Source organism: Balaenoptera ricei, chromosome 7, assembly GCF_028023285.1.
Source record: "Balaenoptera ricei isolate mBalRic1 chromosome 7, mBalRic1.hap2, whole genome shotgun sequence".
NCBI classification, from domain to species: Eukaryota; Metazoa; Chordata; class Mammalia; order Artiodactyla; family Balaenopteridae; genus Balaenoptera; species Balaenoptera ricei.
Window position 1 is genome coordinate 35,098,438 of NC_082645.1, and position 26,287 is coordinate 35,124,724.

A 26,287-nucleotide genomic window follows, 5' to 3' on the forward strand; every position below is an offset into this window, starting at 1 on the left:
TTAAATTTTTCCATAATGTGGCCACTCATTCAAATCAAAAATAGGAAATGCAATGTGCCTATAGTAAGCAAATTATCTTGACCAAAATGGAGAGTATACTTAAGATGGATAGTATCATCACAAGGAAAGGACCAGGCAATCATTCCTTAACAATATGAGTAAGAATTTGTTTGTTGGAAAAATAACTGGCAGTCAAACAAAAGGTTTACAACAAGACATAGGACAGTGCTATAATTTAAAAGTAGTGGAAAGCAGAAATGACATCAGGCTACGAAATAATAAGTAATCAGAGTGACCTAAAAGAGGTCAAGAAGGTTTCTGCCCCTCAAGCTGAGGTCAAAATTAATGCCAAGAAAGAGAGAGTGGTTAAAGGAATCAAAAGCAAGAAAGGGCTGAGAGAAATAGCGGGAAAAAAGATATTAAATTTGCCACTGAGAATGCCATTGATAACAATCCTAAATTTACTCCAGTTAAGTGATAAATAGATGATTATAAAAGGCAGAAAACACAGAAATATAGTACAGTTGACTCTTGAACAACACGAGTTTGAACTGCATGGGCCCGCTTATGAGTGAATTATTTTTCAATAAATATGTACAAAAATAAGTAATACTCGATCCTCGGTTAGCTGAATCCTTGGATGTGGAATTGCAGATATGGAGGGCCAACTGTAAAGTTATCTCAGATTTTCAAGCTGCAGGGGGTAACCCCAAGTTGTTAAGGGTCAACTGCATATTGAACTGAATTGAAAGATATTCAGGGTTTTCTTTGACAAGAAAGACATTTACTAGAGACCAGTGGACAAGAGGATGGTCAAATTGATGACATTTCCAAAAACTAGACAATGATAAAAGTAAAGTTTTCAGTGATGTGGAAGGAATATGGTAAATAATTAAAATACAAAGAGGGAGAGTTAGGAGGGTAGCCTTCTATGGAATGGCTGAAAATGCTCAAAAGGGCTACAAAGGTCAAGCAATACTACCTGAAAAAAACAGTGATAAACTATTTCTAGAAAGTAAACCGTGTAAACTGGCATCACTGCCAAGTCAACAGGTAAACCTCCAGGGATTATAAATCAGTATTGTTCCTCCACTGTTCTCTTCTGTCATCATAATCTGTACACTTCCAAAAAGGTCCTGGGTTTTAACAGCTTATAGGAAGTTCATGTCTAATGAAACCTTTTTTCCTCATTGCATTTGTATTCCCCCAACTTAAGTTTTTCTGCTAATAAACTAAATACCAGTAACCATTTTCTGCATATTGCCACTGTACCCTGGTAAAAGGAAAGTCTCAGTATTTCCATTTTATAGCTTCTACTTATCACTTTTAAGTTCTGCCTCATGTGCTTCAAACTCATTACAGCTACATCTTTTGCTACTTGAAAAAGAATCCAAAAGAGAAAAGTGAAAACCACTAAAACAGCCACCTTCTCCACTGTACTAAACAGGTAATTATATAACAAGCATGAAGTATTTCAACTAAAGTAAAGCACTGTACTCATAAAACATTTTAAAAAGTATTGAGCAGCTACTACATGCAGGGCAGTATAATGGGTAGAGCAAGGAAGAAAGAAGAAAAAGAAAATAGGATGTATAACCTTGCAAAGCATGTAATGCAACTGCTAAATAATGTCTTATATGCTACAAATCCAGCTAGCATTGTTTTTCTATGTATCTCTTATCTGTAAATAAATACAACTGGAATATTGCACATAGCAAAGATTATATATCTTATGAATTTTATTGATATTTCTTAGTATTATTTATTCATTCATCCAACAAATATTTACTGAACACTAAGAGAATTAGACCTTGGGAATAGTTGTGAAAAAAGACAAAGCCTCTGCCCTCAGGGAACTTAGAAATAATAATAAAATATTTCCTGTGCAAATTTACGATGACCTTTGCTCATAAAACTTCAAGAAATGGGCAATATTAAATATCATAAGATACCAAAATAACCCTAACATATTTGCTTTTGAATTTCAGCTGCTCAAAAATCCATGAGTTAATTAAGTTACTTTACAAATTTTTTTGTTTTTCCTCTCATCCACTGATCCACTCACAGAATGACCACTTCCTCGCTATTATTAATTCTGTCCAAGTGTAACTGAACAGGTAACACTGCTTAGCAGTGACAAAAAGTAAAACATTATTAATAGCTATTCAGAATTGTTTGTTACTTAATGAGCTGCTCTGTAAAATACTGAAGGTGAAGGGCAAAAGAAATGGATGAAAGATGATTTAGAATGGTCTGGAAGGGGGTAAGTGGGGAGCAGGATTTGAGTAGTTAAGAGTGTTTAGCTTTGCTTAACTCTTTACAGGTATAAGAAATAACCTAAATAGAATGTCTAAAAAAGGGAAGGAAATCAAATGAGCAGGTTAGGTCTCTCTCTCTGCAACAAGCTGGGCAAACTATTTCTCCAATTCACCTGCAGTGTATTTTATCTTCAGCCCCAATTAGCAAAGGTAGAAGTGTATTCAGAGGTTTTTGAAAGAAATAAAGAAAGCCTATTTCTACAGAAAAAAAAAAAAAAAAAGCAAAACTAATATACATAAGGTCTCTTCAAAAATTTTACCTACTAATAAAAAGCTTTCAAGCACATTTATAACAAGTTTTAAAGATATATTCCAGGTAAATAATCTGCACTAATGTGGTGCCCAGTGACCTGAAATGGCCATTTCTACTGTGAACAAGAAAAGAAACTTAGTATGTTTACTAAAATTCATATCAACTCGAAGAAAATATATTTGAACATTTATTTCCGTTTAACAAATATTTTTGGCAGTCAGGATTTTCAGCTGTTATTCTTTTCATTAAAATTAAAGTGAGACATTTCTGCATGTTCAGACATTCACATAATTCTTTTCTTCCGGGTTTAAACAAAGAGATGATACTGTACATGTGAAATAACTACTTTGTGTTAGAAAATTACAGTCATTTTATCATAGGTATGAAGTGCTGCTTTTCTTTAAAAAAAAAAAATAGCAACAGGTATTGTCAAAACGTTCAGATCCATGAGACAAATGTACACCTTTTTTTCTCTTTAATACATTATTTAGTCTTTACTAGATAAGGGTGCAATTTAGCCACCCTCCATTTTACCTTTTTCATAAACACAGCATTTCTTTACACACTTTCAAATCAAGTACCTAGGAAAGTACCTTACAAAATAGGAGTCATTACACAACTGTTAGTTGAAGAAAATGAATAAACTGTGAATTATTAATTTACTTTTTCTAATTACAGAAATATAAATATGACCACTATTTTAATTCCTTATTACTACCCACTATTTATTATTATTTATTAAATTATTTGTTAAATAATAAAATAATTATTTAATGATTGCTGTTTAACTATAACTCAAAATTGATATCAGAACTGAAATAAGTTAAACAGAAACCAAAAATCTGTGAATGACATCCACACTATCATTTCTTCTGATCACTATGAACCACATGTACTGAAGAACAAACGTAGCAGCATATTGTAGCTGTGGGCCAAACACTCTTTAAACATCATTTTTTTATTTAAGTATTAATTCCATGCCATCTCTTCTATTTACATTTTAAAAGAGATAAACTAAAGGCTAGAAATTAATAACCTAAAAATAAAAATCTCAGAGCAAATGAGTTACACAGAAGAAGAGCACAAATTCTAACTTCACGATAGCATCTTACTCTTCAGTTTACAAAATATTCTTCGAACATTATTATCTCATTTGATCCTCATAACAAACCCTGAAGATAAATAGGCAGGGTATTATTTTGCTTTTTCACCATTTCGCAGATGAAGATACAAAAGAATGGTGATCTGCCCTTAGAGGCTGAGTGGCTAAACTGGGCCTTGAATCAGCCCCTCTGACTTCTAGTCCAGTGATCTCTCCTGCGCCCTCACAACTACTATGTAACAATATGTCTAATAGGTACAAAGAGAAAATCAAAACCCATCATATGTTCCTAGGGATGCCCAAACACTGAAGGAATTCACATTGTGTGGCTAATATCTGTAAGTCAGGATTAGTCAATATCTATGTGTCTAATCTGTGGTTTGGAGCTGCAAACAAATACCACATTAGTCAGCAAGACAAAATAAGTGAGAGAACAATTGACACTCCATGTCTATGAAAAAAGAAGTCATTCTTGGTTTGATGTGCTTACCAGCTGAAAAAAAAAAAAAAAACTGTATGACAAATTGAAAAGTAAAACAGAAATGAAAATGAATGCTGATGAGTTCAAACTGAATATTCTAAATTGCAAATGTGGAAATACTGATTCAAATGGCACCATGTCATTAAACTCTGTTAGAAGGAAGGCTTCAGGTGACTCACACAAATTTGGAGAGAAGGGATTTCCCTGTCACCGCCCCCCCATTTTAAAATGTAAAACAAAAATACCAAACAAAACCAGGTTGCAATATTACTTTAGAGATTTTCCACAATTTTTCTAAAACCTAAGACATACCAAGCTTATAACTACTGATGCTCATCTAAAGCCTAAATCCTTAATAACAGAAATACTAACTTTTTTGCTGCAATATAGAACAGGTCATAACAGAATGTAAATATCCTGAATCCTCCAAGTTTTGATATAATCAATATCTTAAGGGTTTATCACCAAAACTGACAATATGCATTAGAAATCCTAGAACATAATAGTTTCTGGGGCCAGAGCAGGCTGAAGGATGCAAAAGCCAAAAAGAAAACCCTGTTCATCAAAACTTTCTTTTTCAGTAATTCTAAAAGGCTGGTGCTCACCACAACTCCTCTCAGATTTAGACATCTAATTAGAAACTGCATTTTTAATACTAGTTAATACATGTAAAACATATGCATGTTGAACACATTAAAGGACAAAAGTTTTCTGGGAGCTTTTTTCCATGGATTAAAAAATAAAGAAAACTCAACACTGTTCAAGTGGACCACTACCATCAGCCAGCATTTTATCTAAAATAAAACTGATTGAAAGAAGGCAAATATAAAGATCATGTTTCCAGAAGCCTGAATGTTTTTCAGGTACTTCAAATCTAAAACTGCCACTGTTTCTCCTTGTGTGAATATGTATGTGTGTCTTCTTTTTTCTACTCCCAGTTCTAAATACCAAAATCAGACAAAAAAAAAAAGATTACTCACATAAACTCTACTTACATACTAAATACTCAATACTCCAATTTCAGAGCCAATAGACCTCGATTCTTAACCTCTGCTTCTCTTAGTTCTCTTACATTTTTCAAAAAATACTGCAAATAAAATATGAATGTCATTAAATATTTTTGAACACTTAGAAAAATAAAAATACTACTACTACGAAAATGATTGCATAGTCCTCCTAATCACTCTTTATGAGCCCCTGAGTCATAATCTCTTCGTTTCCACCAACTCCAAGAGTCAAGGATTCCTAAACCTTTGTAATAATGGCACTGTGCTATTATTTGAATTCCTGGCAGCAATCTTCTTATAAAATGGTATAGAAAAGTATTTTTTCAATAAGAGCGAGTTGATGTTTTTCTGTTTTAAAAATCTCCTTTGAGAAAATTGAAGACACTAAGCAATGCTATAAAATGAAAGCTAAGAATCACTACCTCTGAATGAGAAACTCTACAATACAAATGCTACATACACACAGACACACACAATATACAAGTAACATATGCCTTTAATATAACTGGATTTCATGAAATTTTTTTCATTTTATTTAAGCTTATGATTGAGTCAAAAAAAGAAAACCAAAAAAAACCAGTGACAAAAACTAGTTCACATTCTTAGCCACTTTCATTTTCTGAAAATCACCAAAACAGTTCATATACAAATAAATATCTGTATCAACACTGGATACACAGTGAAACAAACCATGGGCTAAAAATCCCCTATACTTCAGCTCTATTACTATAGGGAAAGACAGGTTACCAAGTGTAGGCAATTTCCCTAGAAACATATTAGTATCTGATGGCTTTAGAAAGGCTGATTCAAGTGAACATTGTGCAAAGAGTACTGGAAAAAAAATAATAAAAGGAATAGAACTATATCCAAGAGAAGAAACTCAGTTCCTAAAGTACACTACCTTATTTACTTTTTTATCATTTGTGTCTGGCACACAGTGTGTGTTCTTCAAACATACGCCTTACCAGTCCAGACCACTGAGGAAGAGGCTGGCTTTTCTGAACTGAATACTAAGTAGAGTGGCAACCACAAACTTCACTCATTAATTTTTACTTTGGGATCTAGCATAAAATAAGAACTCTAGAGATGCACTTAATACCTGACTTTTCCCTTTTTTTGAGGGGGGAGTGCTAAGTCTGAGAAGTTAATACCAAGTAATGAATCACTTATTGATTACGTGTATGTTTGGGTAATATGTACATATACACACATATATACGTATACATAATATATATTATAAATTTCATTTACACAGAGAAAAGAGGCACTGTTACATTAATTCTTTAAAGAAAAGGAAGTTTTGCTACAGTGAAGTATGTGGAGTAACTTAAAATGCTGCCAAAGTAAACCCACTGATCCAATTTAATGAGTGAATATGAATGATTTACAATTGGCATAGCTATTTTTAAAATAATTATAACTACTAAAGTAGTTTAACTGTGATCTCTCTGCTTTTGCCTAAATTAATTTGTATACCAAATTCTTTTTTCATAGACAGGATAAGGGTAAATTTCAATTCGGCTCCTAGACAAATTTTATAACTAGTGAAATGCAAACAACATAAATTTCATTCATATTGCTAATTCGTTTACCATCTACAATTCCTACTATCATTATTCTCATTCAGAATCTCACTATTTCTATATTAGATGTTAAGAATCCAATGGCCACCTCTACCCTCATCCATGGTCTCCAGCCTGTATTGCTGTAATACTTGTCCTGTGCAGTTTTCCTTACCTCACTCCCATGTTTGACTGCAATACTCACCGTGTTTTACCTGCAAAACATTGTTCAAATAATAGCAGTGCAATTTCAAATAACAGCAGTGCAATTTTCCTTTTGCTCTCTTGCACTCGGTTCACAAGGTTTGGATGAGGTCGACCCCAAAGTGGCCATGTGACCCTGGACTGGCCAATTATGACATTAGATGACTTTTGTCACAGTAATAAGTTCAAAGACCATAAGATTTTTTTTTAAAAGTGCTTTCACTCAATCTGGGACTTTGGCTACAACTGCCAAGAGTGGTACACTCTTTCAGATAGGGTAACTAAGCTGGTGAGATATAGACTTAGCTCTGGGAGAGATCCATTTGGAGAGAACCAAACCAGAGGAAAGCAGAGTCAAGAAAACATGAGGCCTAATTACTGGATCCAACTTTGCCTAGAGTCAACCACTCTAGGACTTTCAGTTATATGAGCCAATACATTTTCCCTTACGTTTAACTGATTTTGAATTGGGGTCTATCATGTGCAACTAATAGGGTCCTGAGTAATAGAGCCGTCAAAGGATACTCATAACCTAAAGCAAAAGCTCCCTAAATTCTTAACCTTGAATTCAAGAATGTTCATGAACTAGACAAAATCTGCCTTATCCTCCCAACCTGATGTCTCACAACTCCTCCTAACTCAGAATATGTTCGTGCTAAACCAAGATTTTAGAGATTTCCAAACATTTCCCAATTTTCCTGCATTAATACCTTTGTTCACAACACTTCCTTCTTCTACATCACTCTTCCACTTCACCTCTATCTATTAAAATCTCTAACATCTTCTCAGGAGGTCTACCTCAGAATTTCCTGAATGAGGATTAAACTCCCTCCTCTGTACTTCTTTAGTGAATGCTACCATCTTTGCAGTCCTGACTCTTCTGTATGAGGTCTATAGTAACACATTCAGTATTTAGTGTACATGTCTTATGTTCCATGCCCTATAGAGACAGATAGCTAACACAAACGTCAAGCACCTTCTCTTTGAAAAGGCAGATATAATCATGACATTCTGAGGCTGGAACAGAAGATCCAAACAAATAAGTCATATCAGAACAACTTAAAAGATATAAGCACTACTGGAAAGAATTATTGCTCAAAAGTCTCTTAACTCTAAAAATAAAAGTAAAATATTCAAGAAGATACACAAACAAGGAAATAATTTCTGTATTAAATGAAGCAGTGGTTGATAACAAAGTTGAATGAGAGACAGAACAAATTTGTCTTTTGTGTTAGAGTTCTTTAAATCTTGATCTTGATTTTAATTCCTTAAGACATCATAGAACTCAGCAGAAGAAACCAAAACCTTTAGTTACAGATGAAAAAAATAAGACTCTAAGGTTAAAAAAAATGACTTTTCCAAGGCCAAACAATTAATTGATGGCAGAGTTGGGATTAGAACCCAGAACTGCTGATTCCCCTACTACAGTATATTGTTTCTTTCCAACATGAGTGATTTATATTCTTTTAATAAACTCTTTTAAGTATATGTACATTTAAATATATTTTATTGAAGAGTACCTGAAGATGCATTCTTGGACAGAGTCTAAACTAGAGGCTACAAACACAAAGGCCTAAATGGACCAGTTAAGTAACATAAATACAGAAGCAGGTCAGTATAAAACAATGGCAACTAGTTGTATTTGTGACCAAAACAAAGAATGTCTGTCTTAAAAGCAGTAAAAATTAAAAATGCTTAAATAATTGCAGCGGCCAAGCTAAATACTTCTTCGGGACAAATTCTAATCTCTCATTTATCCTATAGCTTCCACACCATATATTAAAAGGCCACTCTTCATGGGTGGCTATTGCCAAATCTAAAAAGCCTTAAATATAATCATGTGAAATTTTACAAAATATCTCACACATATGTTAGATTCTACAAAGTTTCCTGAACTAAGAAACAATTTTTTTCCAGAAACATTTTTATACAGGGGAAAGTCCAGAAAAATATATTTTCTATTATCAAAATTTACATAATGAATGATGACTGATATCATAGTATGATTAATACAACCCATAAAAATAAGTGAGTAAGTGTATAAGGAATTGTTTAGTTTAATCCCATAATTCTGAGGCCCTTAAATGTCTCTAAGCAGTTTCTGTGCAGAAGAGACGATATCCCTGGACACATGATACAAGTAGTGCTGAGAGCTGAAAAAAAATAAGCAAATTAGCAAAGTCAATTACAACCATATTTTGTTTGTATTTTCAAACCCACAGATATGAAATGAAAGCATTCATTCAACCATATTTACTCAACAGCTACTATCTGCTAGGAAGCAAATTAAGTACTGGAGATAAAAATGGTAAACAAGGCAAGTATGGCCCTTGTCATCACGGAACTTACAGAATAATGAAAAAAGAAAAAAAAATCAAACAAATAAAGTAATTACAAATTATATGCAATGTAACTAATATACATTAATTTAGGATGCTGAAATCGAGGGCTTGTTTTAGATAGGCTGATCAGGGAAGGCCTCTCTGAGAAGGTGAAGGATGGGAAGAAGTAAAGCAAAGGTGTGGGGAGGGGACATGAGTTAGTGTTACCAGCTGAAGGAGCAGCAAGGAGCAGCAGCACCTGAGGCAGGAAAGAGCTTGACATTTCAGAGTAAGTGAACAAGGCCAGTGCCGCTACTACAGCAGACTAGTGAGACGCCAGGGATCAGAGGTGAGGTTGCAGAGGTAGGCGGGGCCCCATGAGCCCTAGGTGTAATCTGGATTTTTACGTAGGCAAGGTGAAGTCACTGATGGTTTTTAATCAGGGATTATTTAATCCAAATTACTAGTATAACAATTGGATATACAGGCATTAAATTGTCTTTCAATCAACAGAGTTTACTAAATGCTTACTGAGTGTCAGCACTGGACGTCCACGTTTGTCACGTCTGCCTTTACATCACCAGTGCTAGCATAGGCACTGGCTCTGGACATGAAAGTTCTTGATACATGCTGATGAAGGGGAAAAAACGGAAACAAGCTTAGAAAAGAAGCAAAAGACAACTAGTCTGGGGGCCGTTTGGTCAAACCATCCCACCCTCCAGCCCTCTCTCAACTACATGTATTCAATCACCAGGAATTTCTCCTCAAAAGGGAGTGTTAAATTTTGATGATCAGCATGAGATGGTGAGCAAAGAGAAACACAGGAAAGACTGTTTACAGGAAAAAATTTACTAAAGTATAGGATTATGTTCTTCAGAAAGACAGAAGAATAAAAGGGACATGTATGCTCTGTTGTAAGCACAAGACCTGATTCAGCTCCTGCCTTCCGCCTGCAGTTATCTTTGTGGGCTGGCCGGTCAGGAGGCCAGCAGGTCCATCATGTGAAAGAACCACAGAGTATAAACAAAGAAGAGATGAACAAGAATTGGCCATTTAATAAACAGGACAGTGTGTCCAAAGATGGCTAGGAGGCCAAATCTGATCCCAAGGAAATAGGCGAGCGTGAAAGCTTCCCTAAGAGGGGAGGCTTAAGAGAAGGGAAGGGTACCCAGAGTATCTGCACCACAGCTTTAGAAGCCCTGAATACAGGATGTCAGACACTCAGACCTGTGCACACCCTATACAGCTCCCAAAGCAAACATATTTCATTGACTAAGACCTTAATAAAAGCAGAAACACTTTCTCAAATAAACAAACAAATGTTGGGAGTGGAAGTGCAATGAAAATACCTAAAAACAACTAGATTAGAAGCACTCTAAGATCAGACTCACAGTTTCAATTGTTATGTGAAAAATAAGCATGTGACTTCTAAAAGCAAAATTATGAAGGTCCTTACTCTACAGCCAAAGCATTTTTATACAATAGTATGATTCTGCATCCATTTAAGGGTGTTTGGGTTTTTTTTGCTCTTTCCATTTCCTTCATTAAAAATAATGATTTTCTCTCCTCTGTAAAAGTGTGATAAACATCCAGTTTGTCTTTTAAAATACAGTTGTCAAATTTCAAAGGTTAAATATATGGGAGATTTATCCTATAGGTCTTTAAGGTACAGAGTCTGTTTAAAATAATATCTTATATCCTGATGCACTGTTACCTGGGGGCTGTATAGAATCTTAAATGTGAAATTTTATTTTATTTTTAAAATATGCTAGACGGAATATTAAAAACATGCACTTGAAGTTCCACTGTTGTGCTTATTAGCTCCTTGCAAGCAGTGGGTTCACAGGGCTTGCTACTAACTATACAAACACTTTTGAATTAGCAGTTGATGGTGAGAATAAACTACAAACTCCATAACATGAAAAAAATTTTTTTCTTGCTACTGGAATACTTCTTGACAGCACTGAAAAAGAAACACAAAGAAAAGTGGAAAAGATAAAGTCTGGAAACCCTCCTTTAGGATGCTTGTGAGACAGTTTCCAGTTTTGCAATGAAGGATGTGTTAGAGTAATTTAAAAGTTAGTCATTCATGTGCATGTGCATGTCTTTGTATACGAGAGAGAAGAGACTGAGAGGAAAGAGAGACAGGCAGAGAGAGACAGAGAAACAGAGACCGACTGAATGGTTAGTTATTTGGTGTGAAGTATTATACTATTTCTGTGGCGTTGGGGTCAGCTACATTTTCAACATAAAAGTCCAGATGGTTTTATACTGTCAATCAGAGGAGAGTTCACTGAGATGTAATATTGTGAACAAAGCCCTAAGCACTGTACAAATACTGGAAAGCTTCTGTGTGCACTGCCTAGACACAAGAGCAGATCAGGAGAAAAACAAACCAAGAGAGAATCCCACAATTAGGCAGTATAGGATAGGGAAGCTGGCCGGCTGGGCAACGGTGACAAGGAAACTTTTGGCCAGTTCTCATAAATGGAAGAGTCACATATGGGTCAGACTATGGGATGCTGCATCGCACCTAATGACAATATTATTTACGCAGTGTCAGTACATCATCCAAACCCCAAGAAGTGTACGCAACTGGTAATGATATAAGGGCAGTGAGCTGGGCAGTACTGGAATGCTGTCTCTAGCCAAGTTCATAAACCAAGTAGAGAACTTCACAGTATAGCAGTTTGAGGATAATTTGGGAATGGCAGGTATTGAGCACCCCAAACAAGAATGTTATTTCCATTCATGAGTTTACCCGATGATTTTAAAAAAGCATCACATGTAGCATTTTATTTGGATTTAAAGAAAAACCTCAAGAGGAAAATTCAAATGACATGTGACTTCTATCGCTAAAAGCTAAAGAGAAATGTGCTAAGAAAAAATGAAAAAATCACATTCACAAACCTAGAAAGACTCTTGGTTCCCAGACATCAGCCTCCCATAAGTTTCAAGAACTATATCCCTTCTCAAGACCCCAAGAGGCACCACCATCCACTTCTAATAGAGAAATCTAGTAATATATTTTTTCATCAAGAGGTACTCAGGCTTAATTTACTTAATTAACCTACTTCAGCAAGCTAATGAGATAGCATAATGGTTAAGAGCATGGGCTTAAAAAGAACGAACAGTGTATGGCCTTTGCAAGTGGCCAGACTTGAGCTCAAATCACGTATCTACCACTAACGAGCTGTGTAACCCAGTGCAAGTAACCTGACTCTAAGCCTGAGATTCTACCTCTGCTAAACCAGGAAGACAATATCTAGCTTCCAGGACTGTAGAATGTCTACTACATGGTAAATATTCAATATGTTAGCTATTATTACTATTACTTAAATCCATCAAATCTTACCTTGGTTATAGAGATGCAAAATGACTGCCCTTTGTATGCCTAACAATACTTCACTTACCTACAAATTCTTAACAAGTAATCATTTATATTCCAAACTATGATGCACACTAATATAAAGGTGTCTTCATGATTAAGATGGTATTAAATTATTCAGAAAGGTATATTTTAATAAAATGATGTTTTATTACTAAAGTATTATTATATTATTCAGAAAGTTATATTTTTAACAAGAGGTAACAATTCAAAACAAGATATAATTGCCAAGCAAAGTAACTGAATTATTAATTTATAAAAGAATTGTTCGAGAAACCACCACCTTCCTTATTAATTTACCTATATTCACTAGTTTAGCCATATCTTTATTCACAAAGGCTAGCTAAAAACATCAAAGATACATAGGTAGTTCATATCAGTTAAAAATGTTCACTCTCCCATAGAAAGGTATGTTCAATGTTTCACAGCAAATAGTTCAATTAAGAACAAAAATCAATCAATCAATCAATCAATCACAGCTTCCCTGAAAGAGAATCTGCTTAATGAAAAGACACAGTCAAGGTACCATTTAAGAAGATGGCAAATCAAAATAGAATTATCAACAATCAAATATCACCTTAAGCTTGAATTTCACTTTATACATTACTTGACCCAACTGAACTTTCATTCAATTTATTTTCTATCCAACTATTTGCTTTCCTTGCCCCTCCTTAGACATTTAAAAAAAAAAAAAAAAAAGGTCAGGGGTTGGGAGTAGGGAAGGGAGATATCATAATGATAATCAACACCAATTAGGACTAGTATGGCTACAAGAAACAGAAAACCTAAAAAACTAGACACTTGATCTCATGTAACACAAGTCTGGAAAGAGACAGAGAAGCACTGGTGTAAACCAACCTGCACGAGGACCCAGCCTGTGTCTATTAATGGCGAGATTTTTAGTTAATGTAACAACAACTTTAATGATTATAGTTCCATTCAGATTTTCTACTTCATTTTGAGTGAGGTGTTAGAAGTTATGTTTTTCTAAGAAATTATCCATATTGTCTAAGTTTGCAAATGTATTAACATAAAATTATTAACAGTATTTCCTCCTTTTTATTGATTTGTGTCATATCTGTGGTTATATTTTTTTCACTCCAAACATGAATTGTGCCTTAAAAAAATAAATAAAGCATGCCGGGATTTATATCTGTTTTATTATTTCAAAATCACTAATTTTAGTTTGTTCATCTCCATTTTATATATATATATATACTTTCAATTTCACTATTTTTTACTCTTTTTATTGTTTCCTTCCCAGTACTACTCCTAGATTAAAGTAAGAGGAGCCCTGCCCTGGGCCACAAGCTTTAGAAGGCACTGCATATCACAATTAAAAAAAATAATAATAAAAATAAATTTATTAAAGATGATGTGGGGGGTTTCCCTGGTGGCACAGTGGTTGAGAATCTGCCTGCCAATGCAGGGGACACGGGTTCGAGCCCTGGTCTGGGAAGATCCCACATGCCGCGGAGCAACTGGGCCCGTGAGCCACAATTACTGAGCCTGCGCGTCTGGAGCCTGTGCTCCGCAACGAGAGGCCGCGATGGTGAGAGGCCCGCGCACCACGATGAAGAGTGGCCCCCGCTTGCCGCAACTGGAGAAAGCCCTCGCACAGAAACGAAGACCCAACACGGCCAAAAATTAATTAATTAATTAATTTTAAAAAAAACAACCATTACAGAATTGAAAAGCCTATACCAGGAGTCAATGTATCTTTGACCTTTAAAAAAAAAAAAGATGATGTGGCTGCGACTGTCCATTTAGATGCGACCCACATTGTGATACGCAGTATGTTCACTATGACTCAGTTCTATTTTTTAGTGTCCGTTATAATTTCTTCTGTGACCCATGAATTATTTAGAATTATGCTTTTATTTCCTGACTTACAGGGTTTTTGAGGAATCTTTGTTAATGATTTCTCTCCTGTTCACACTTCACAATGATTTCATCTGAAGGGCGAAGATCACTGGCAGAGGGCTACTGGGGCCTGCTGCCTGCACTGGCAGAGCAGCTACTCCCCCGGGCAAAGGGCTGCAGAGACTGACAGCAGGAAGCTGGCCAGGGCACACAACAAGAGAAAGGTGGGAGGGATATGGGTGGGGCACCAACAACCTCTGCTACACTAATCCCCAGGCAAGTATCTTCATTCATTTCCAATGCACTCTTCCATTGTTTCGTTCTTGTAACCTCCTTTCTTGGCGCCAAAGATAGCACTAATAACACTCTGGCACCTTACTTTTGGTCACTTGTCTTGGAGAGATTCCAATAAGAGGACACAGAAAGCTTCCTAATTCAGGTTAATGCTGCACAGTATTTCATTTCAAGAACGTAACATAACTCAGTTAACCAGTCCCCTTTATGAAAACTACGCAGCCACAGCTTCAAAGCAAGGTGACCACTCTTAATTTCCAAATCCCTCTCCAGATCGTCTCTTACTCTGCTCGGCTATGAACTTAAAACGAAATTTATTACGTTTTACAAAACATAGCTAGATGTTTTAGGGACAGAGGGTTTTCAGGGTACTAGGCAGCTATAGCATTCCAGCCTTTCATCAGCCATTTATGGCAGCTCAGGTGTTTTGTCCTCATCTTGTCATCTGCTAGTTGTAGACATCATAACCACAGTCAAATGCAGAGAAGGGGAGATGGCTCTCTCTTTTTATAAGTAAAAACACGAAATTAAAAAATTTAAAAAAACTTAGTTGGAAGAACCCCCAGAAGTCATCTACTTAAACTGAATTTGCCAGAATCCAGCACTAGCTTTGAGGAAAACTGGGAAAATCTGTCAGAGAATGCAATCATCATGACCAACTTAAGTCCATCAAGCTTCACTCCCAGGGGCTGGGTACTTAGCCACGCCAAAGAAAACTAATTCTGTTAACAAGGAAGGAGGGCTGTTAGGTGCACAATGATCAGTATCTGCCACAATGCCTCAGATGGAATGAAAATATAACTGTAAGCATCTGAGAGTGAAAAACATGATTTTAAGTAAGAGTGATTCTTTCAGTTCAGTGAAGATACTGCAGAAAGAAAAAAGAACGAAATATCTTTGATGCCTACTCTAGGTATATTTTAAGAAAGTAGAAATGCTTGATGCTGGGACAAATGACTCATACATTTCAGAACATGAAATTTGAGGCCCATCCTCAGAAACATTTTTCTGCATTTTGTGAAGTTTCCAGAAGGCAAGGCTTTAATAAAGCCTAATATTTACCAAACTACTTTTGAGAAAAAAAAAATTGTGGAGCTTTTGTAATCTATAATAAAAAATTAAACAGCTCTAAATGTGAATCATGATGTATTCTTTTCACTGTCAAGATAAAGCAGAATCAAGCTGATTAATTAGGCTGGAGCATTTATTCTTTTAGTAATAAAATATTACCCAGATAACGAGCTTATAAAAACAATGACTATGTGTACAGATGTTGAAAAAAAATAACCTGTGTACCTACATTCAAGGTCTTTCTTATCAGACACATTCCTACTAGTTCAGAGTAGTTTTTGCATAGTATGCAATATTGGTGCTTAATCATTTTATCTTTATGAATTTTGGTGATTTCATTTGACAAATGTACAAACAGAGTAAGTAAATAGAAATCAAGAACTTTTCATATCTTTAAAAGTCTCCACAGAGATCAGATTTATCTGGTGTAACAAAACGTCATTCTTGAACTTCTATCTAGGGTTGAGTGAGCATATTTTTTAACTTCATATATAAGTTTTCAAGCTGCTGCTGTTTTTTCTAAAAGTATTCAGAAAGGTTATTTGGTAAAGAGTAGATAAGTTATCGTTAGTCAAATATAACTGTAAGTTAGACTGGTGAGGTATATGTTTTAGTGAAGTCTGATTAGATTAATAAGTACCATTAACTGCAGCTTAAATGGCTGAGTTTGAAAGATCACAGATACCACTGTTAGGACCTGGAGGTTATGGCTATCAGAGAGTAAAACTTTATATTTTATGACACCATCTTTCAGAAATCTACCTCCCAAATAAGACTGCTTCAAAAAGCAACGTGATGTTTTACCTCAAATGCTTCAGACCTCAAAGGGAGTGGGGAAGCCACGGGCACAGAAGTGTTTGTTTGCATGCTATCCACACACATATATTTGTGATACAAAAATTCCATTCCAAAACACTGCGTAATCAAAATGAAATCTAACAGCAGATACAGAAATGGTTTGTTTCAATGCTCAAATCATTGTAGAAATGTATTATATCATTTGGTATGTATGAATGTATTATATCAAATGGTAATGTTAAATGAAAATGTGCCATAAAGCCAACTGGATTACTTGACCTTAAGTAATATAATGCAATTGGTGCTGAGAAAACACAATTAAATGAGATGTGAAAGCAACTATAAACAATCAATTTTAGCACAGCAACAGTGCTAAAATCCTGTTTAGCACTGTTTCAAGGCAACGACTCACTTGTCATTGCCTTGAAAACTTTTATATTGATACATGCACTGAAATTTCTAATACTACTGGTGAATCCACAATATTCACTTGGTGATTATCAGAATATAAAACATTAAATTATGTAAGGAAAAATACACTTTAGATTAGAAAAATACAAAATTCTCAATATGCCCCCAAACAGCTTTTACCTTTATAATCCCAAGCAACATGACTTGAGTGCTCACTGCTGTTCCATCTGACAATCTGAATTCTCAGAGGCGATGCATGGTGTTTAGACACCAAATGGGTTATTTTCTGAATCCCCCAAATTACTACTAAGAACAGCAACCTACATTTAAATCTCAAGCTGCTCTCTCCCTTGTCTCTGCCCCACCTTACAAGCAGCAGCAGATGGATATGGCTGCTGACGCCAAGGTGAGCACCGCAGCTTGCAACGTGCCCTTTCTCTAACAACCTAGCTGCTCGAACGCCATTCATTCTCAGTCTGGCCCTCCCGACTCCTGCCACCACCAATGCAGTCCTACACAGAAGGGCCCAAAATGGTAAGAACATCGGATATGTAAACCACAGTAGGATAATCTTCCACTATTTAACCATCAGGAGACATATGGCAGTAAGGATATTCAGGAGGATTCCATTCTACTGTTTCCTTAAAATGGAATCAGTATTTCCCATCCATCTTTTCAGTGTGTCTCGTAAGCCCTTCTAATAGGTCCCCCTAGTTCCCACTTCCGAACAATTCAAAATTCAAAACTGAGGCCTGTGTCCCCAAAATCTATTCATCCTTCCAGACAAAGCAAAGTTGACCAACTCTACAAAGCGATCTCCAATTTGTCACAGTCAATATCAACTTCTCCCCTTTTCATACTCTCATGACACTTTAAAAACTACTCATCTCTGAATAGTCTTTAAAGTCTGTAAGGGCACAGGCCTTGGCCATATCCATCTTTCCAACATTAGCTCCTAGTACAGAGCAGACACCCTAAAACAGCATACTCACTAAAAGAGGCATGGGAGGTTATGGAAGCAAAAAACAAATGTGCACAAGATCAACTCTCATCTCAGGCCAAAAAATGTCATCATACACCCACACGTGCATGTGATAAAAGCACAAGACAAATGAGAAAAGCCATGCAGGCTCTAAATGAAGCCACTTTCCTACCGACCAGGTGTCCTCAGAGTATAAATGTACTCGGCTGCTCTGCTGTCACTAAAGTAATAGCCACTGTAGTCATTCTGACCAATTCCATAGTTGGAGGAAATCTCACAGAGGCCAACAGGGAAGCAACCTCCTTAGAACAAGTACATTTAAAACAGGCTGGAGACGCAGCCTGGGCTCTAATTACCTGTAATGCTCACTGGCGGGAATATTCTGAGAGAAGTACAAAGCCGACGTCCGTGCTCTCCAGTGCCATTTCTTTGCAGGAAGGGTATAAAGGACACAGTATTCTAACTCTTCTTGAAGCAGATCCACCAGCTGTTTATGGGATCCACCATAGAATGCCTCAATGATGAGAATACTCATGGGCCCTTTCAAATCTTCACAGATTCTAGATATTAAGCAAAAAAAATTTTGTATAAATATTTTCAAATAAATATGTTAAAATATTATACCCAGAAAGCAAATAAAGTCGTTTACAAATTACTTTTTTTAAATAGGCTTGTCCCGCTTTTTTAAACAGTATATAACACTTGAGGTTTGTACTTTGGAATCAATATTTTTATACCATTCATGTTAATAAGAGGAAATTAAGATGCTTTATTTTTCTGATTTCTGTTTTCTTCATGTCTTAAGATTACTTCCACAATGACTCAGTTTTTTCTCCTACCCAGGAAGTTTAAAGTTCTCTCCTGCTGTGATCACTCACTTCCTGGCTGGAACGGCTGTGACCCTGACTCAGTAACCTCAGCACTGGCTTGGCCCAGAGCTCTACCTAGACTTGGACAGTCACTGAACTCATGTCCTAACTAACACTTCCACTCCAAGAGCCCTTCATTTGTATGGGCCTCTCCAGTTCAGGAATTCTCTGATTCTGGAACTCTCATATTAATCCATCTTTAAATTCATCAGCTACCAATGCCTCCAGCGAATCCATATTTAGAAGACAGCACACTCATATTCAAATCTCAATTCTCTAGTGTTAAAAATCTTTAGGATACAATTTCTTGAGACGCTTGACCGCTTCCCCAGTATTGTCAATATCCCACCCCCAAAGGAAGACCGAAAAAGTAAGGTAAAGCTATATGCTTGTGAACCAGCAAAGTTTCTACAACCTTACTTTAAACAACAAATGCATTAGGAGCGATAAAGTAACATTACTATTAAAGATGTGGTAAAATTTTCACCACAGAGAATTGGCTGTCAAGCAACTTTTTACTTTAATAACATCACTTTTGTTAAAGTGCTCAGTGAGATAAAAACATAGGTATGAATGTAAAAACTTTTATATATTTCAAATTATATGCTATTTCCTGTAAGAAGTAAAGAAGAAATATCACTTGGTACATAACAACTACATTGTTTAAAAATATTCCAGATGTTTGAATTCTCCTTTATGACTTAAGTAAACACCACTCATTAAGCAAGCATATTGCTTTCCTTAATAATGGTGTTCCACAAAATTATTAGTCTCAAAAACTCAGTGATGCTCCTAACTAAGAAAACTGTGCTTTACCTTGCTCAGTCAAAGCAATGCCTGCTTAAATTGCCTTTCAAAGCAAAACGTCTCAAACGGTTCTCCAAGAAATGACTGAAGTGAAAAATGCTTATTTCTTGATGTCTTAAATCTTCCAATGAGCATTTTTGGGGAAAAGATACAAACACATATTTCACTTATCTGTAAAATAGGAAGCAGTGCTCCTTGGGTGGAAAAGGTGTGAGTCCTGGGGTCAGGGAGATACAGGTTTGAAGCTCAGCTCTGTCATGTCCTAGCTGTAGGACCTTGGACAAGTTACCTAACATTGTAGGACTTAGTCTCACCTTCTCTAAAATGGGGATAACAGTACTAACCTCAGAGGTGTGCTGTGAAGATAAAATTGAAGCATAGCAGCTGACAAACAGAAATAAGGTATTTTGCCCCTCCCATTATTAGGATAAACCACCTTACTTAAGGAGTAAAGATAGAATCCTCCAGCATTTTAAAATCAGTTCTTTTCAATCACAGCTCCCTATTCACCAAGGAAAGGTGGGAAAAGTAGATATACACATGCATTTGAAAGGCAGTGGGTGTTACCCATTCCTCATCAGCAGCTTGTATTTCAAATACAAATTTGAGAGTACTGCAGATTTTGTGGGCAAGAAGTAAGGTCAGAGACTGCGCTATGCAGCTCGATTTTTTCAGGCTGGCTGGTGACTTCAACTTTATAATGCTGTATTCAGTAAGTTAACAAACAGCCTCCAGGTTTAACAAAATGGTAGCCAGTAACCCTGCAAATGAAGGAAACTTCTAGAAAGCAAATGAGAAACTAGTGAAAGGCAATTTTGAAAATTATATCAAAGGTTTCAAGAAAAAATAAAAGCAGTTTAACACTAATTTGCTTACTGCATCACATGACAGATATCTGCTATCTTGCTTTATTTCCTCTGACCTAACCACACTAAGGTGTATATGCTGTGCATATGCTTAAAAGGTCTCTAAAAGGTTCTTATAAAAATGACCTGAGATATTTCCCCAAGTGATGGAATGTGATATAAACCACTCTAGAGAATATTCCACTCATATATAACCTCAAAGAAAGCAGCATTAATATTTGGAAAAAAACAAGCTTTCTGATTCTTCATTACTCTGCCCTTTTCCATGATTAATCTAGAGCACGTACCATGCCCTAAGTTAACAGATGTTTCTTATGGGTCTGAATCATGAGTTATCTACAAGCTATCAGCCACAGTGGAGGCAGTACGTGTAGGTGCTGCTGTAGATTCAAGACACTCACTAAGCAGAACTGAACACCAAGCGTGTGGGAGGTTGAAAAATAGAAAAGCGGAAAAAAGATTATAGTTATAGTAGATTTCCACCCCTTTAATAGCTCAGTAAGAAGAGTGAAATGTACAGGTTTGAACTAGCCTTTACTTGAGCATTCTTCTAGTGGCCAACGGGTGTGCCTGCATTTGGGGTATTTTTCTAGGGAAAGTAACTATGTCCTACCATCTCTGAAAACTATACTTAGTGGCTTTGATTCATGGAAATTTGTTCTGCTTGTTTTGTGGAGACAGACATATCCTGGCAGTTCCCCCATTTACTTCTACTGCAAATTTTGCAGCAAGAAGAAATTATGTTCTTCCCCTATAGTCTTCTTTAAGCACAACCTGGAAGAAAGATGATTCCCACTAGGTGCAAGCAAAAGAGGGGAACCTGATTTTTAAATATAAGATTCAAACCAAATGTCATTACAGCACATTAAAGAACTGCTCAAATACTTTCACTGTGCTTGATTGAGCTTTGTTTTAGAAAACACTGCTGGAAATATATGAGCAGGAGTCAGGGTAAAAAAAAAAAAGACACTGTGTTAAAAAGGATTTTTGCTGTTACGCTGGAATTTCCTAAAAGATAAAGGGAGTACACCATTTGCCCATTTTAGCAGTAATCCCAGAAAACTGAAGATGGTCACCCGACATAATAGATGCTCATGAGCACTCCAGGTAAATACAGACATTTTGCACCACTAGCAATGGCTACTGGAGAGTGAGTGGTTTGGAGCAGCATTAACAGGGCCTCAACACTGAAAGTCCTCACTCCAGGGTCTCCTCCATGGCAGGAAGCTGCGGCCAGGTGTTTGCCAAAAGATGCTGGGTGAGCCTACATGCAGCCAAATGTCTTACATAGGTGCCTGAATTTATGAATCTGTTAAGGCATTAGCGCATGTACCACCACAGACCTTAAGCCCTGAAACAATTAAACGGAGTAAGTATATTAGAATTAGAGGTATGGCATTTTAAAAGGAAGAAACAAACAAACAAACAAAACTTCCCACATTGGAGAATAAACACCAAACAGAAAGCCCACGTCCTTTCTACATGACACTAGAATGATATTTTATGAGTAAATGGCCAATCCATTCATACTCCCTAAAAGAGCATAAAAAATGTTTCAGATAAATTTTTATCAGCTTTTAAGTTTTTCTGCTTAAACAACTAAGCTTCAGTTTTAAAAAACCTCATTTCTTCAGCATTCTTTATTCCCCAGTGACACCAGATGAATGAGAACCTGCTACACTATTAAAGCCTTATGAAAGTTTAATTCATTATCAATACTATGATTTAATGATATGTGGTTAAATGCTAAACATTAATTTAGCAATATCAAAAGAGTCAAAGTGATAGCTAGGACATAGGAATGTTAAACCACTTCAAGTTCTATTTAAGATTACCAGAGGTCAAAATGATCTATTGGAGAATTATCTGCCTTCCAAAAATGTACATTTACAATTAAAAGGGAATAGAAGGTGAAAAATCACAATAGTATTTCATATAAATATTTTGACCAAAATGAAAAGGTGCCATTAGAGTCATCTCAATTAAAAACAAAAAATGCATTATTGATAAGATCACCAAGAACAAAAGTAGTCTGAAACCAACTGTGAATATTTTTAAATTTATATTAAAACTTTTGTCATCGTACCTGCATTTATTTTAAGGTTGACCCAGTTTCTTTATTCCTTGAGCCATGATCATTTTCAAGGTGAACTACATTTTTGTCTACCTCCTCTAACAGTTACAACTGCTGTGGTAGTTCAGTTTTCTGGTTTTTTTTTTAAACAGTATAGCTAAAGGAAATTTGCCATATGCCACTGATTTATTGAAAAAGATGTGCTAAGTATAAATATCTCATGTGGATTTTTAAAAACTAAAGCTAAGTCACATTAGAAACCCATAATTAGCCCCCATATATGATGTCAATGCAGTTACCTATAATATTCAAATAATTTTCCAACCAAATACCAAGTAATAATTTTAAATTAGAGGACGTGTTGTATTAATATATTCCACAGACACCTTACTGCTACTAGTTGTAGGAAGGTACGGTTTCAGTGATGATGGTTTTAACGATTTTAATCCCACACACATGAGAAATTGATTCCACAGGCTAATCCACACATGGCTTGATACCTTAAACTTCAATCAATTGCTGAAAATATATTTTCTATTTGCCTATATACAGTACTTGGAAAGCTGAGCTTGGCAGAGCAAAAATAGAAAGCTTAAACACAAAAAGGTGTAAATTGAGGAAAGTAGAATTTGAGTAGGATTTCCCAATAGGTCATCAGAGGTTTACCTAGTATTTCCTAACTGACCCTTTCCCCTCTTCCCTTCTGAACCTCCAACCACCAGCTCCAACACACCCAGGTTCTACTTAAAAAGCAGCCAATAACCCAGCAGAGTAAAATAGGGCAGTACTGAGAAAAGTTCGTATTACCTTCCAGCCCACTCACTTATTTTAATGAGTCATCAGGGAAACCCCAGTTGTTCAAATATACCTGAAATCTCATTAAACAAAAAAAAAAAAACAAGCATGAAAAGATTTCTGCTTTGAAACATATTGTCATTGATTCCCCTAACAGAACCTATTAAGGGTAAATGTGTAGTAAAAATATATTTTGCTGAAAAAGTTTCTTCAAAGTACTATAATACACTCTATTATGACATGGGGGGAAAAAGAGACAAGGATAAACAGATCCTATGAAAAAGTTATTATAAAAAATGTCATAAAAATCATGCATAGCAAATACATCCTAACCCCTAAAGCTTCAATGTAATCTCTGAAGACTGATAAATAATCTAACATTGAATGCAGTGCAATAAACTTGCAATCCTAAAACTATAGGCATTCACAATATTATACACAAATAAAGAAAGTCTGACCAATAGTAAGGCATGAAATTGGATTCCTGAGCATTAATTTGAATTGAAGATAACATACAACAGAAACTGATCATTATTCCATTTGATTATGGGGCATACAACCTAACATTTATGATAACTTGTATACTACTGTGTACTTAAATAGCAACATTTTTTTTTTAATCTTGGGTTCATACTGAAAAAGATGTAGCACTCTAATATTCTATTCCCCCACAAGGCTACGGATATTCTAATTTCATCAACTCTGACTTTTATTTCCTGCTGTGATAACTAAGAAGTGAGGACTTATGCACCAAAACCAAGATCTGGTAAGAAGACTTATATGCCACACTGTTTGTGAGAAAATTTAAAGCTATTTTCAAATGTGCTGTTCCAAATATATGATTTGCAATGATCTTTTAACACATGCTCTTTTTAAAATTACAGTCATATATGCATATACGGCTATTTAATTTTCCCTGACAAATATTTTCATTCTTTCTCGATTTGGGATTTAACTTTCTGCTTAAAAATATCCATCACTTATGCCATGACTTGAATTAACACAAAGTCTTGGTTATAACTATCAGTATCAAATGCAAATTCGACAAATACCTACATGTACCGACAGTATGACATCATTCACTTGTTTTCAAATATGCATAATTTGCACAACTAGATATATATATGTATATACATATAAAACAAATTCATTACCTTACATTTTGTAAAGTAATATTCCACATTAATAGCAAAATTACAACTGTGAAAAATTTTTCTGTTAGTGTACTGGTTTAATTCCACAGACAAATAAAATATTAACCCTCTTTCAATTTGTCATTGCTATCAATTTCATGAATAATTTTAAACTATAAAAGTAGCAATGAATTAGTTCTACTGAATACTAAAAATATTTTCAATTTGCTGACATTTTAAAATGTGGCAGTGTATTTATGAATCAATCGGAGATTTTATACCAGAAAATTATCTCATCACTCATTTGAACTATTGCATTACCCTTTTAACTAGGTCTCCATGCTACCATGCAATCCAGTTCCCATCACACCATTCTCCATAATCCAGCCACAAATAATCTTACAAAATGCAAATCTGATCATGAAGCGACATGCTCAAAAACCTTCCATATCTCCATCACCTAAGGACAAAACCCAAGGCGCTACACATGGCAGTTAAGACCTTCCTTTTCTGGCCTCTTCCTTTCTTTTCACTACAGCCTTGTTTCCCCTTCTCTGACTTCAATCCTCTTCCCCCACTTCCCCAGGATCATCAAAGCAATACCAAGTACTCACACTCACATGGCTATTTTACACTTGTGACTTCACACCTTTATCTCTTTTCCGTCAGCCTTTTCTTCAAGTTCACCTGATGAAATTTTCTTAAAATTTCTGCATGTGAATCACCAACTCCAAGAAGCCTTTCCCAGAACTCCTCTTAAACATAACTTCTTTTCTACTCTGTACAGTAGCATTTTACTTGTTTCACTCTATTTCCATGTTCTGCTTCCCTATGGGACTGTAAAAAATTTGGAGGATGTGGATCATGTCATCATTTTCCTGGGGGTTATCCCAGGATCTGCTATATAGTGGATGTTACTAAGTTTTTTTGTAGAGTTGAACTGAAGATCAGGAGGAAATGGGAAGTTGATTCTGCCCTTAAAGAAGTAACATTGTTTTCACCTGAACACAGGTCCTGAGCAAACCAGTGTCAGGCAGCACTATACTTGCTACTAGTGATTTCCCATTATTCCTGAAGCCTAAACTAAATCAAGCAGCTAGTATATCTGAACACATTTTATACTCTCTTTCAAATACTTATTCTTTTTTCTTAATGTTCACTGAATTTATTGAAATGAATAAATTATTTTCATGTAGATGAGTGTTTGTCTTAACCTACTAATGCAACAGAAGTAACAGTGGTTAAAGAAGTGGGAGAAACACCATAAGCAACTGAATTCTAGGCCAAAGCAAGTTTCACGGCCTAAGAGAATATCTGTGAGATCCATGAATTTTGAAAATCACCTACCGTTTTTTATTCTGTTTGATCTATCGTCATCCTAGTTTAATACTAAAAGTGGAAGTAGGATGAGAAACCAATTCCCTCACCATCAATCTGGAGATCCCATTCCACATTTAGTAATTAGGCTTTTATTCAACAGGGAAGGAAAAAAGGCATTTTTAAATACTTTCTGCCAACAATTATGCATTTTATAAAAGTTTGACAAGATGAATAATGTATTTGCTTTCTCAAGATGGCATTTCTCCAAGCTTTCCACCTTCCTGAAATGGGCTGCAAATCAGCTCAGTGGGAGAAAATAGGGCTATCTGACCCATTCGGATATGGACCCCTAAGTGGAGAAGCCAGGG

General features: G+C 35.7%; 1 protein-coding gene across 15 annotated transcripts in view; it reads right to left on the reverse strand.

The window, feature by feature from the left end:
* The window catches only part of GTDC1 (glycosyltransferase like domain containing 1), a 453,605-nt gene that overhangs the window by 331,600 nt on the left and 95,718 nt on the right, over positions 1 to 26,287 (reverse strand). For 14 of the 15 annotated variants that reach the window (XR_009504185.1, XR_009504184.1, XM_059927776.1 and 11 more), the window contains exon 5: positions 18,412 to 18,615. The exons of the other annotated variant lie outside the window; for it this stretch is intronic. Coding sequence is in view for 12 of the 14 variants with exons in the window: in XM_059927776.1 (XP_059783759.1) it covers positions 18,412 to 18,590 (179 nt within the window). In the remaining 2 variants the exon portion in view is untranslated. The remainder of the gene's footprint in view (positions 1 to 18,411; positions 18,616 to 26,287) is intronic. 15 annotated transcript variants of the gene reach the window in all.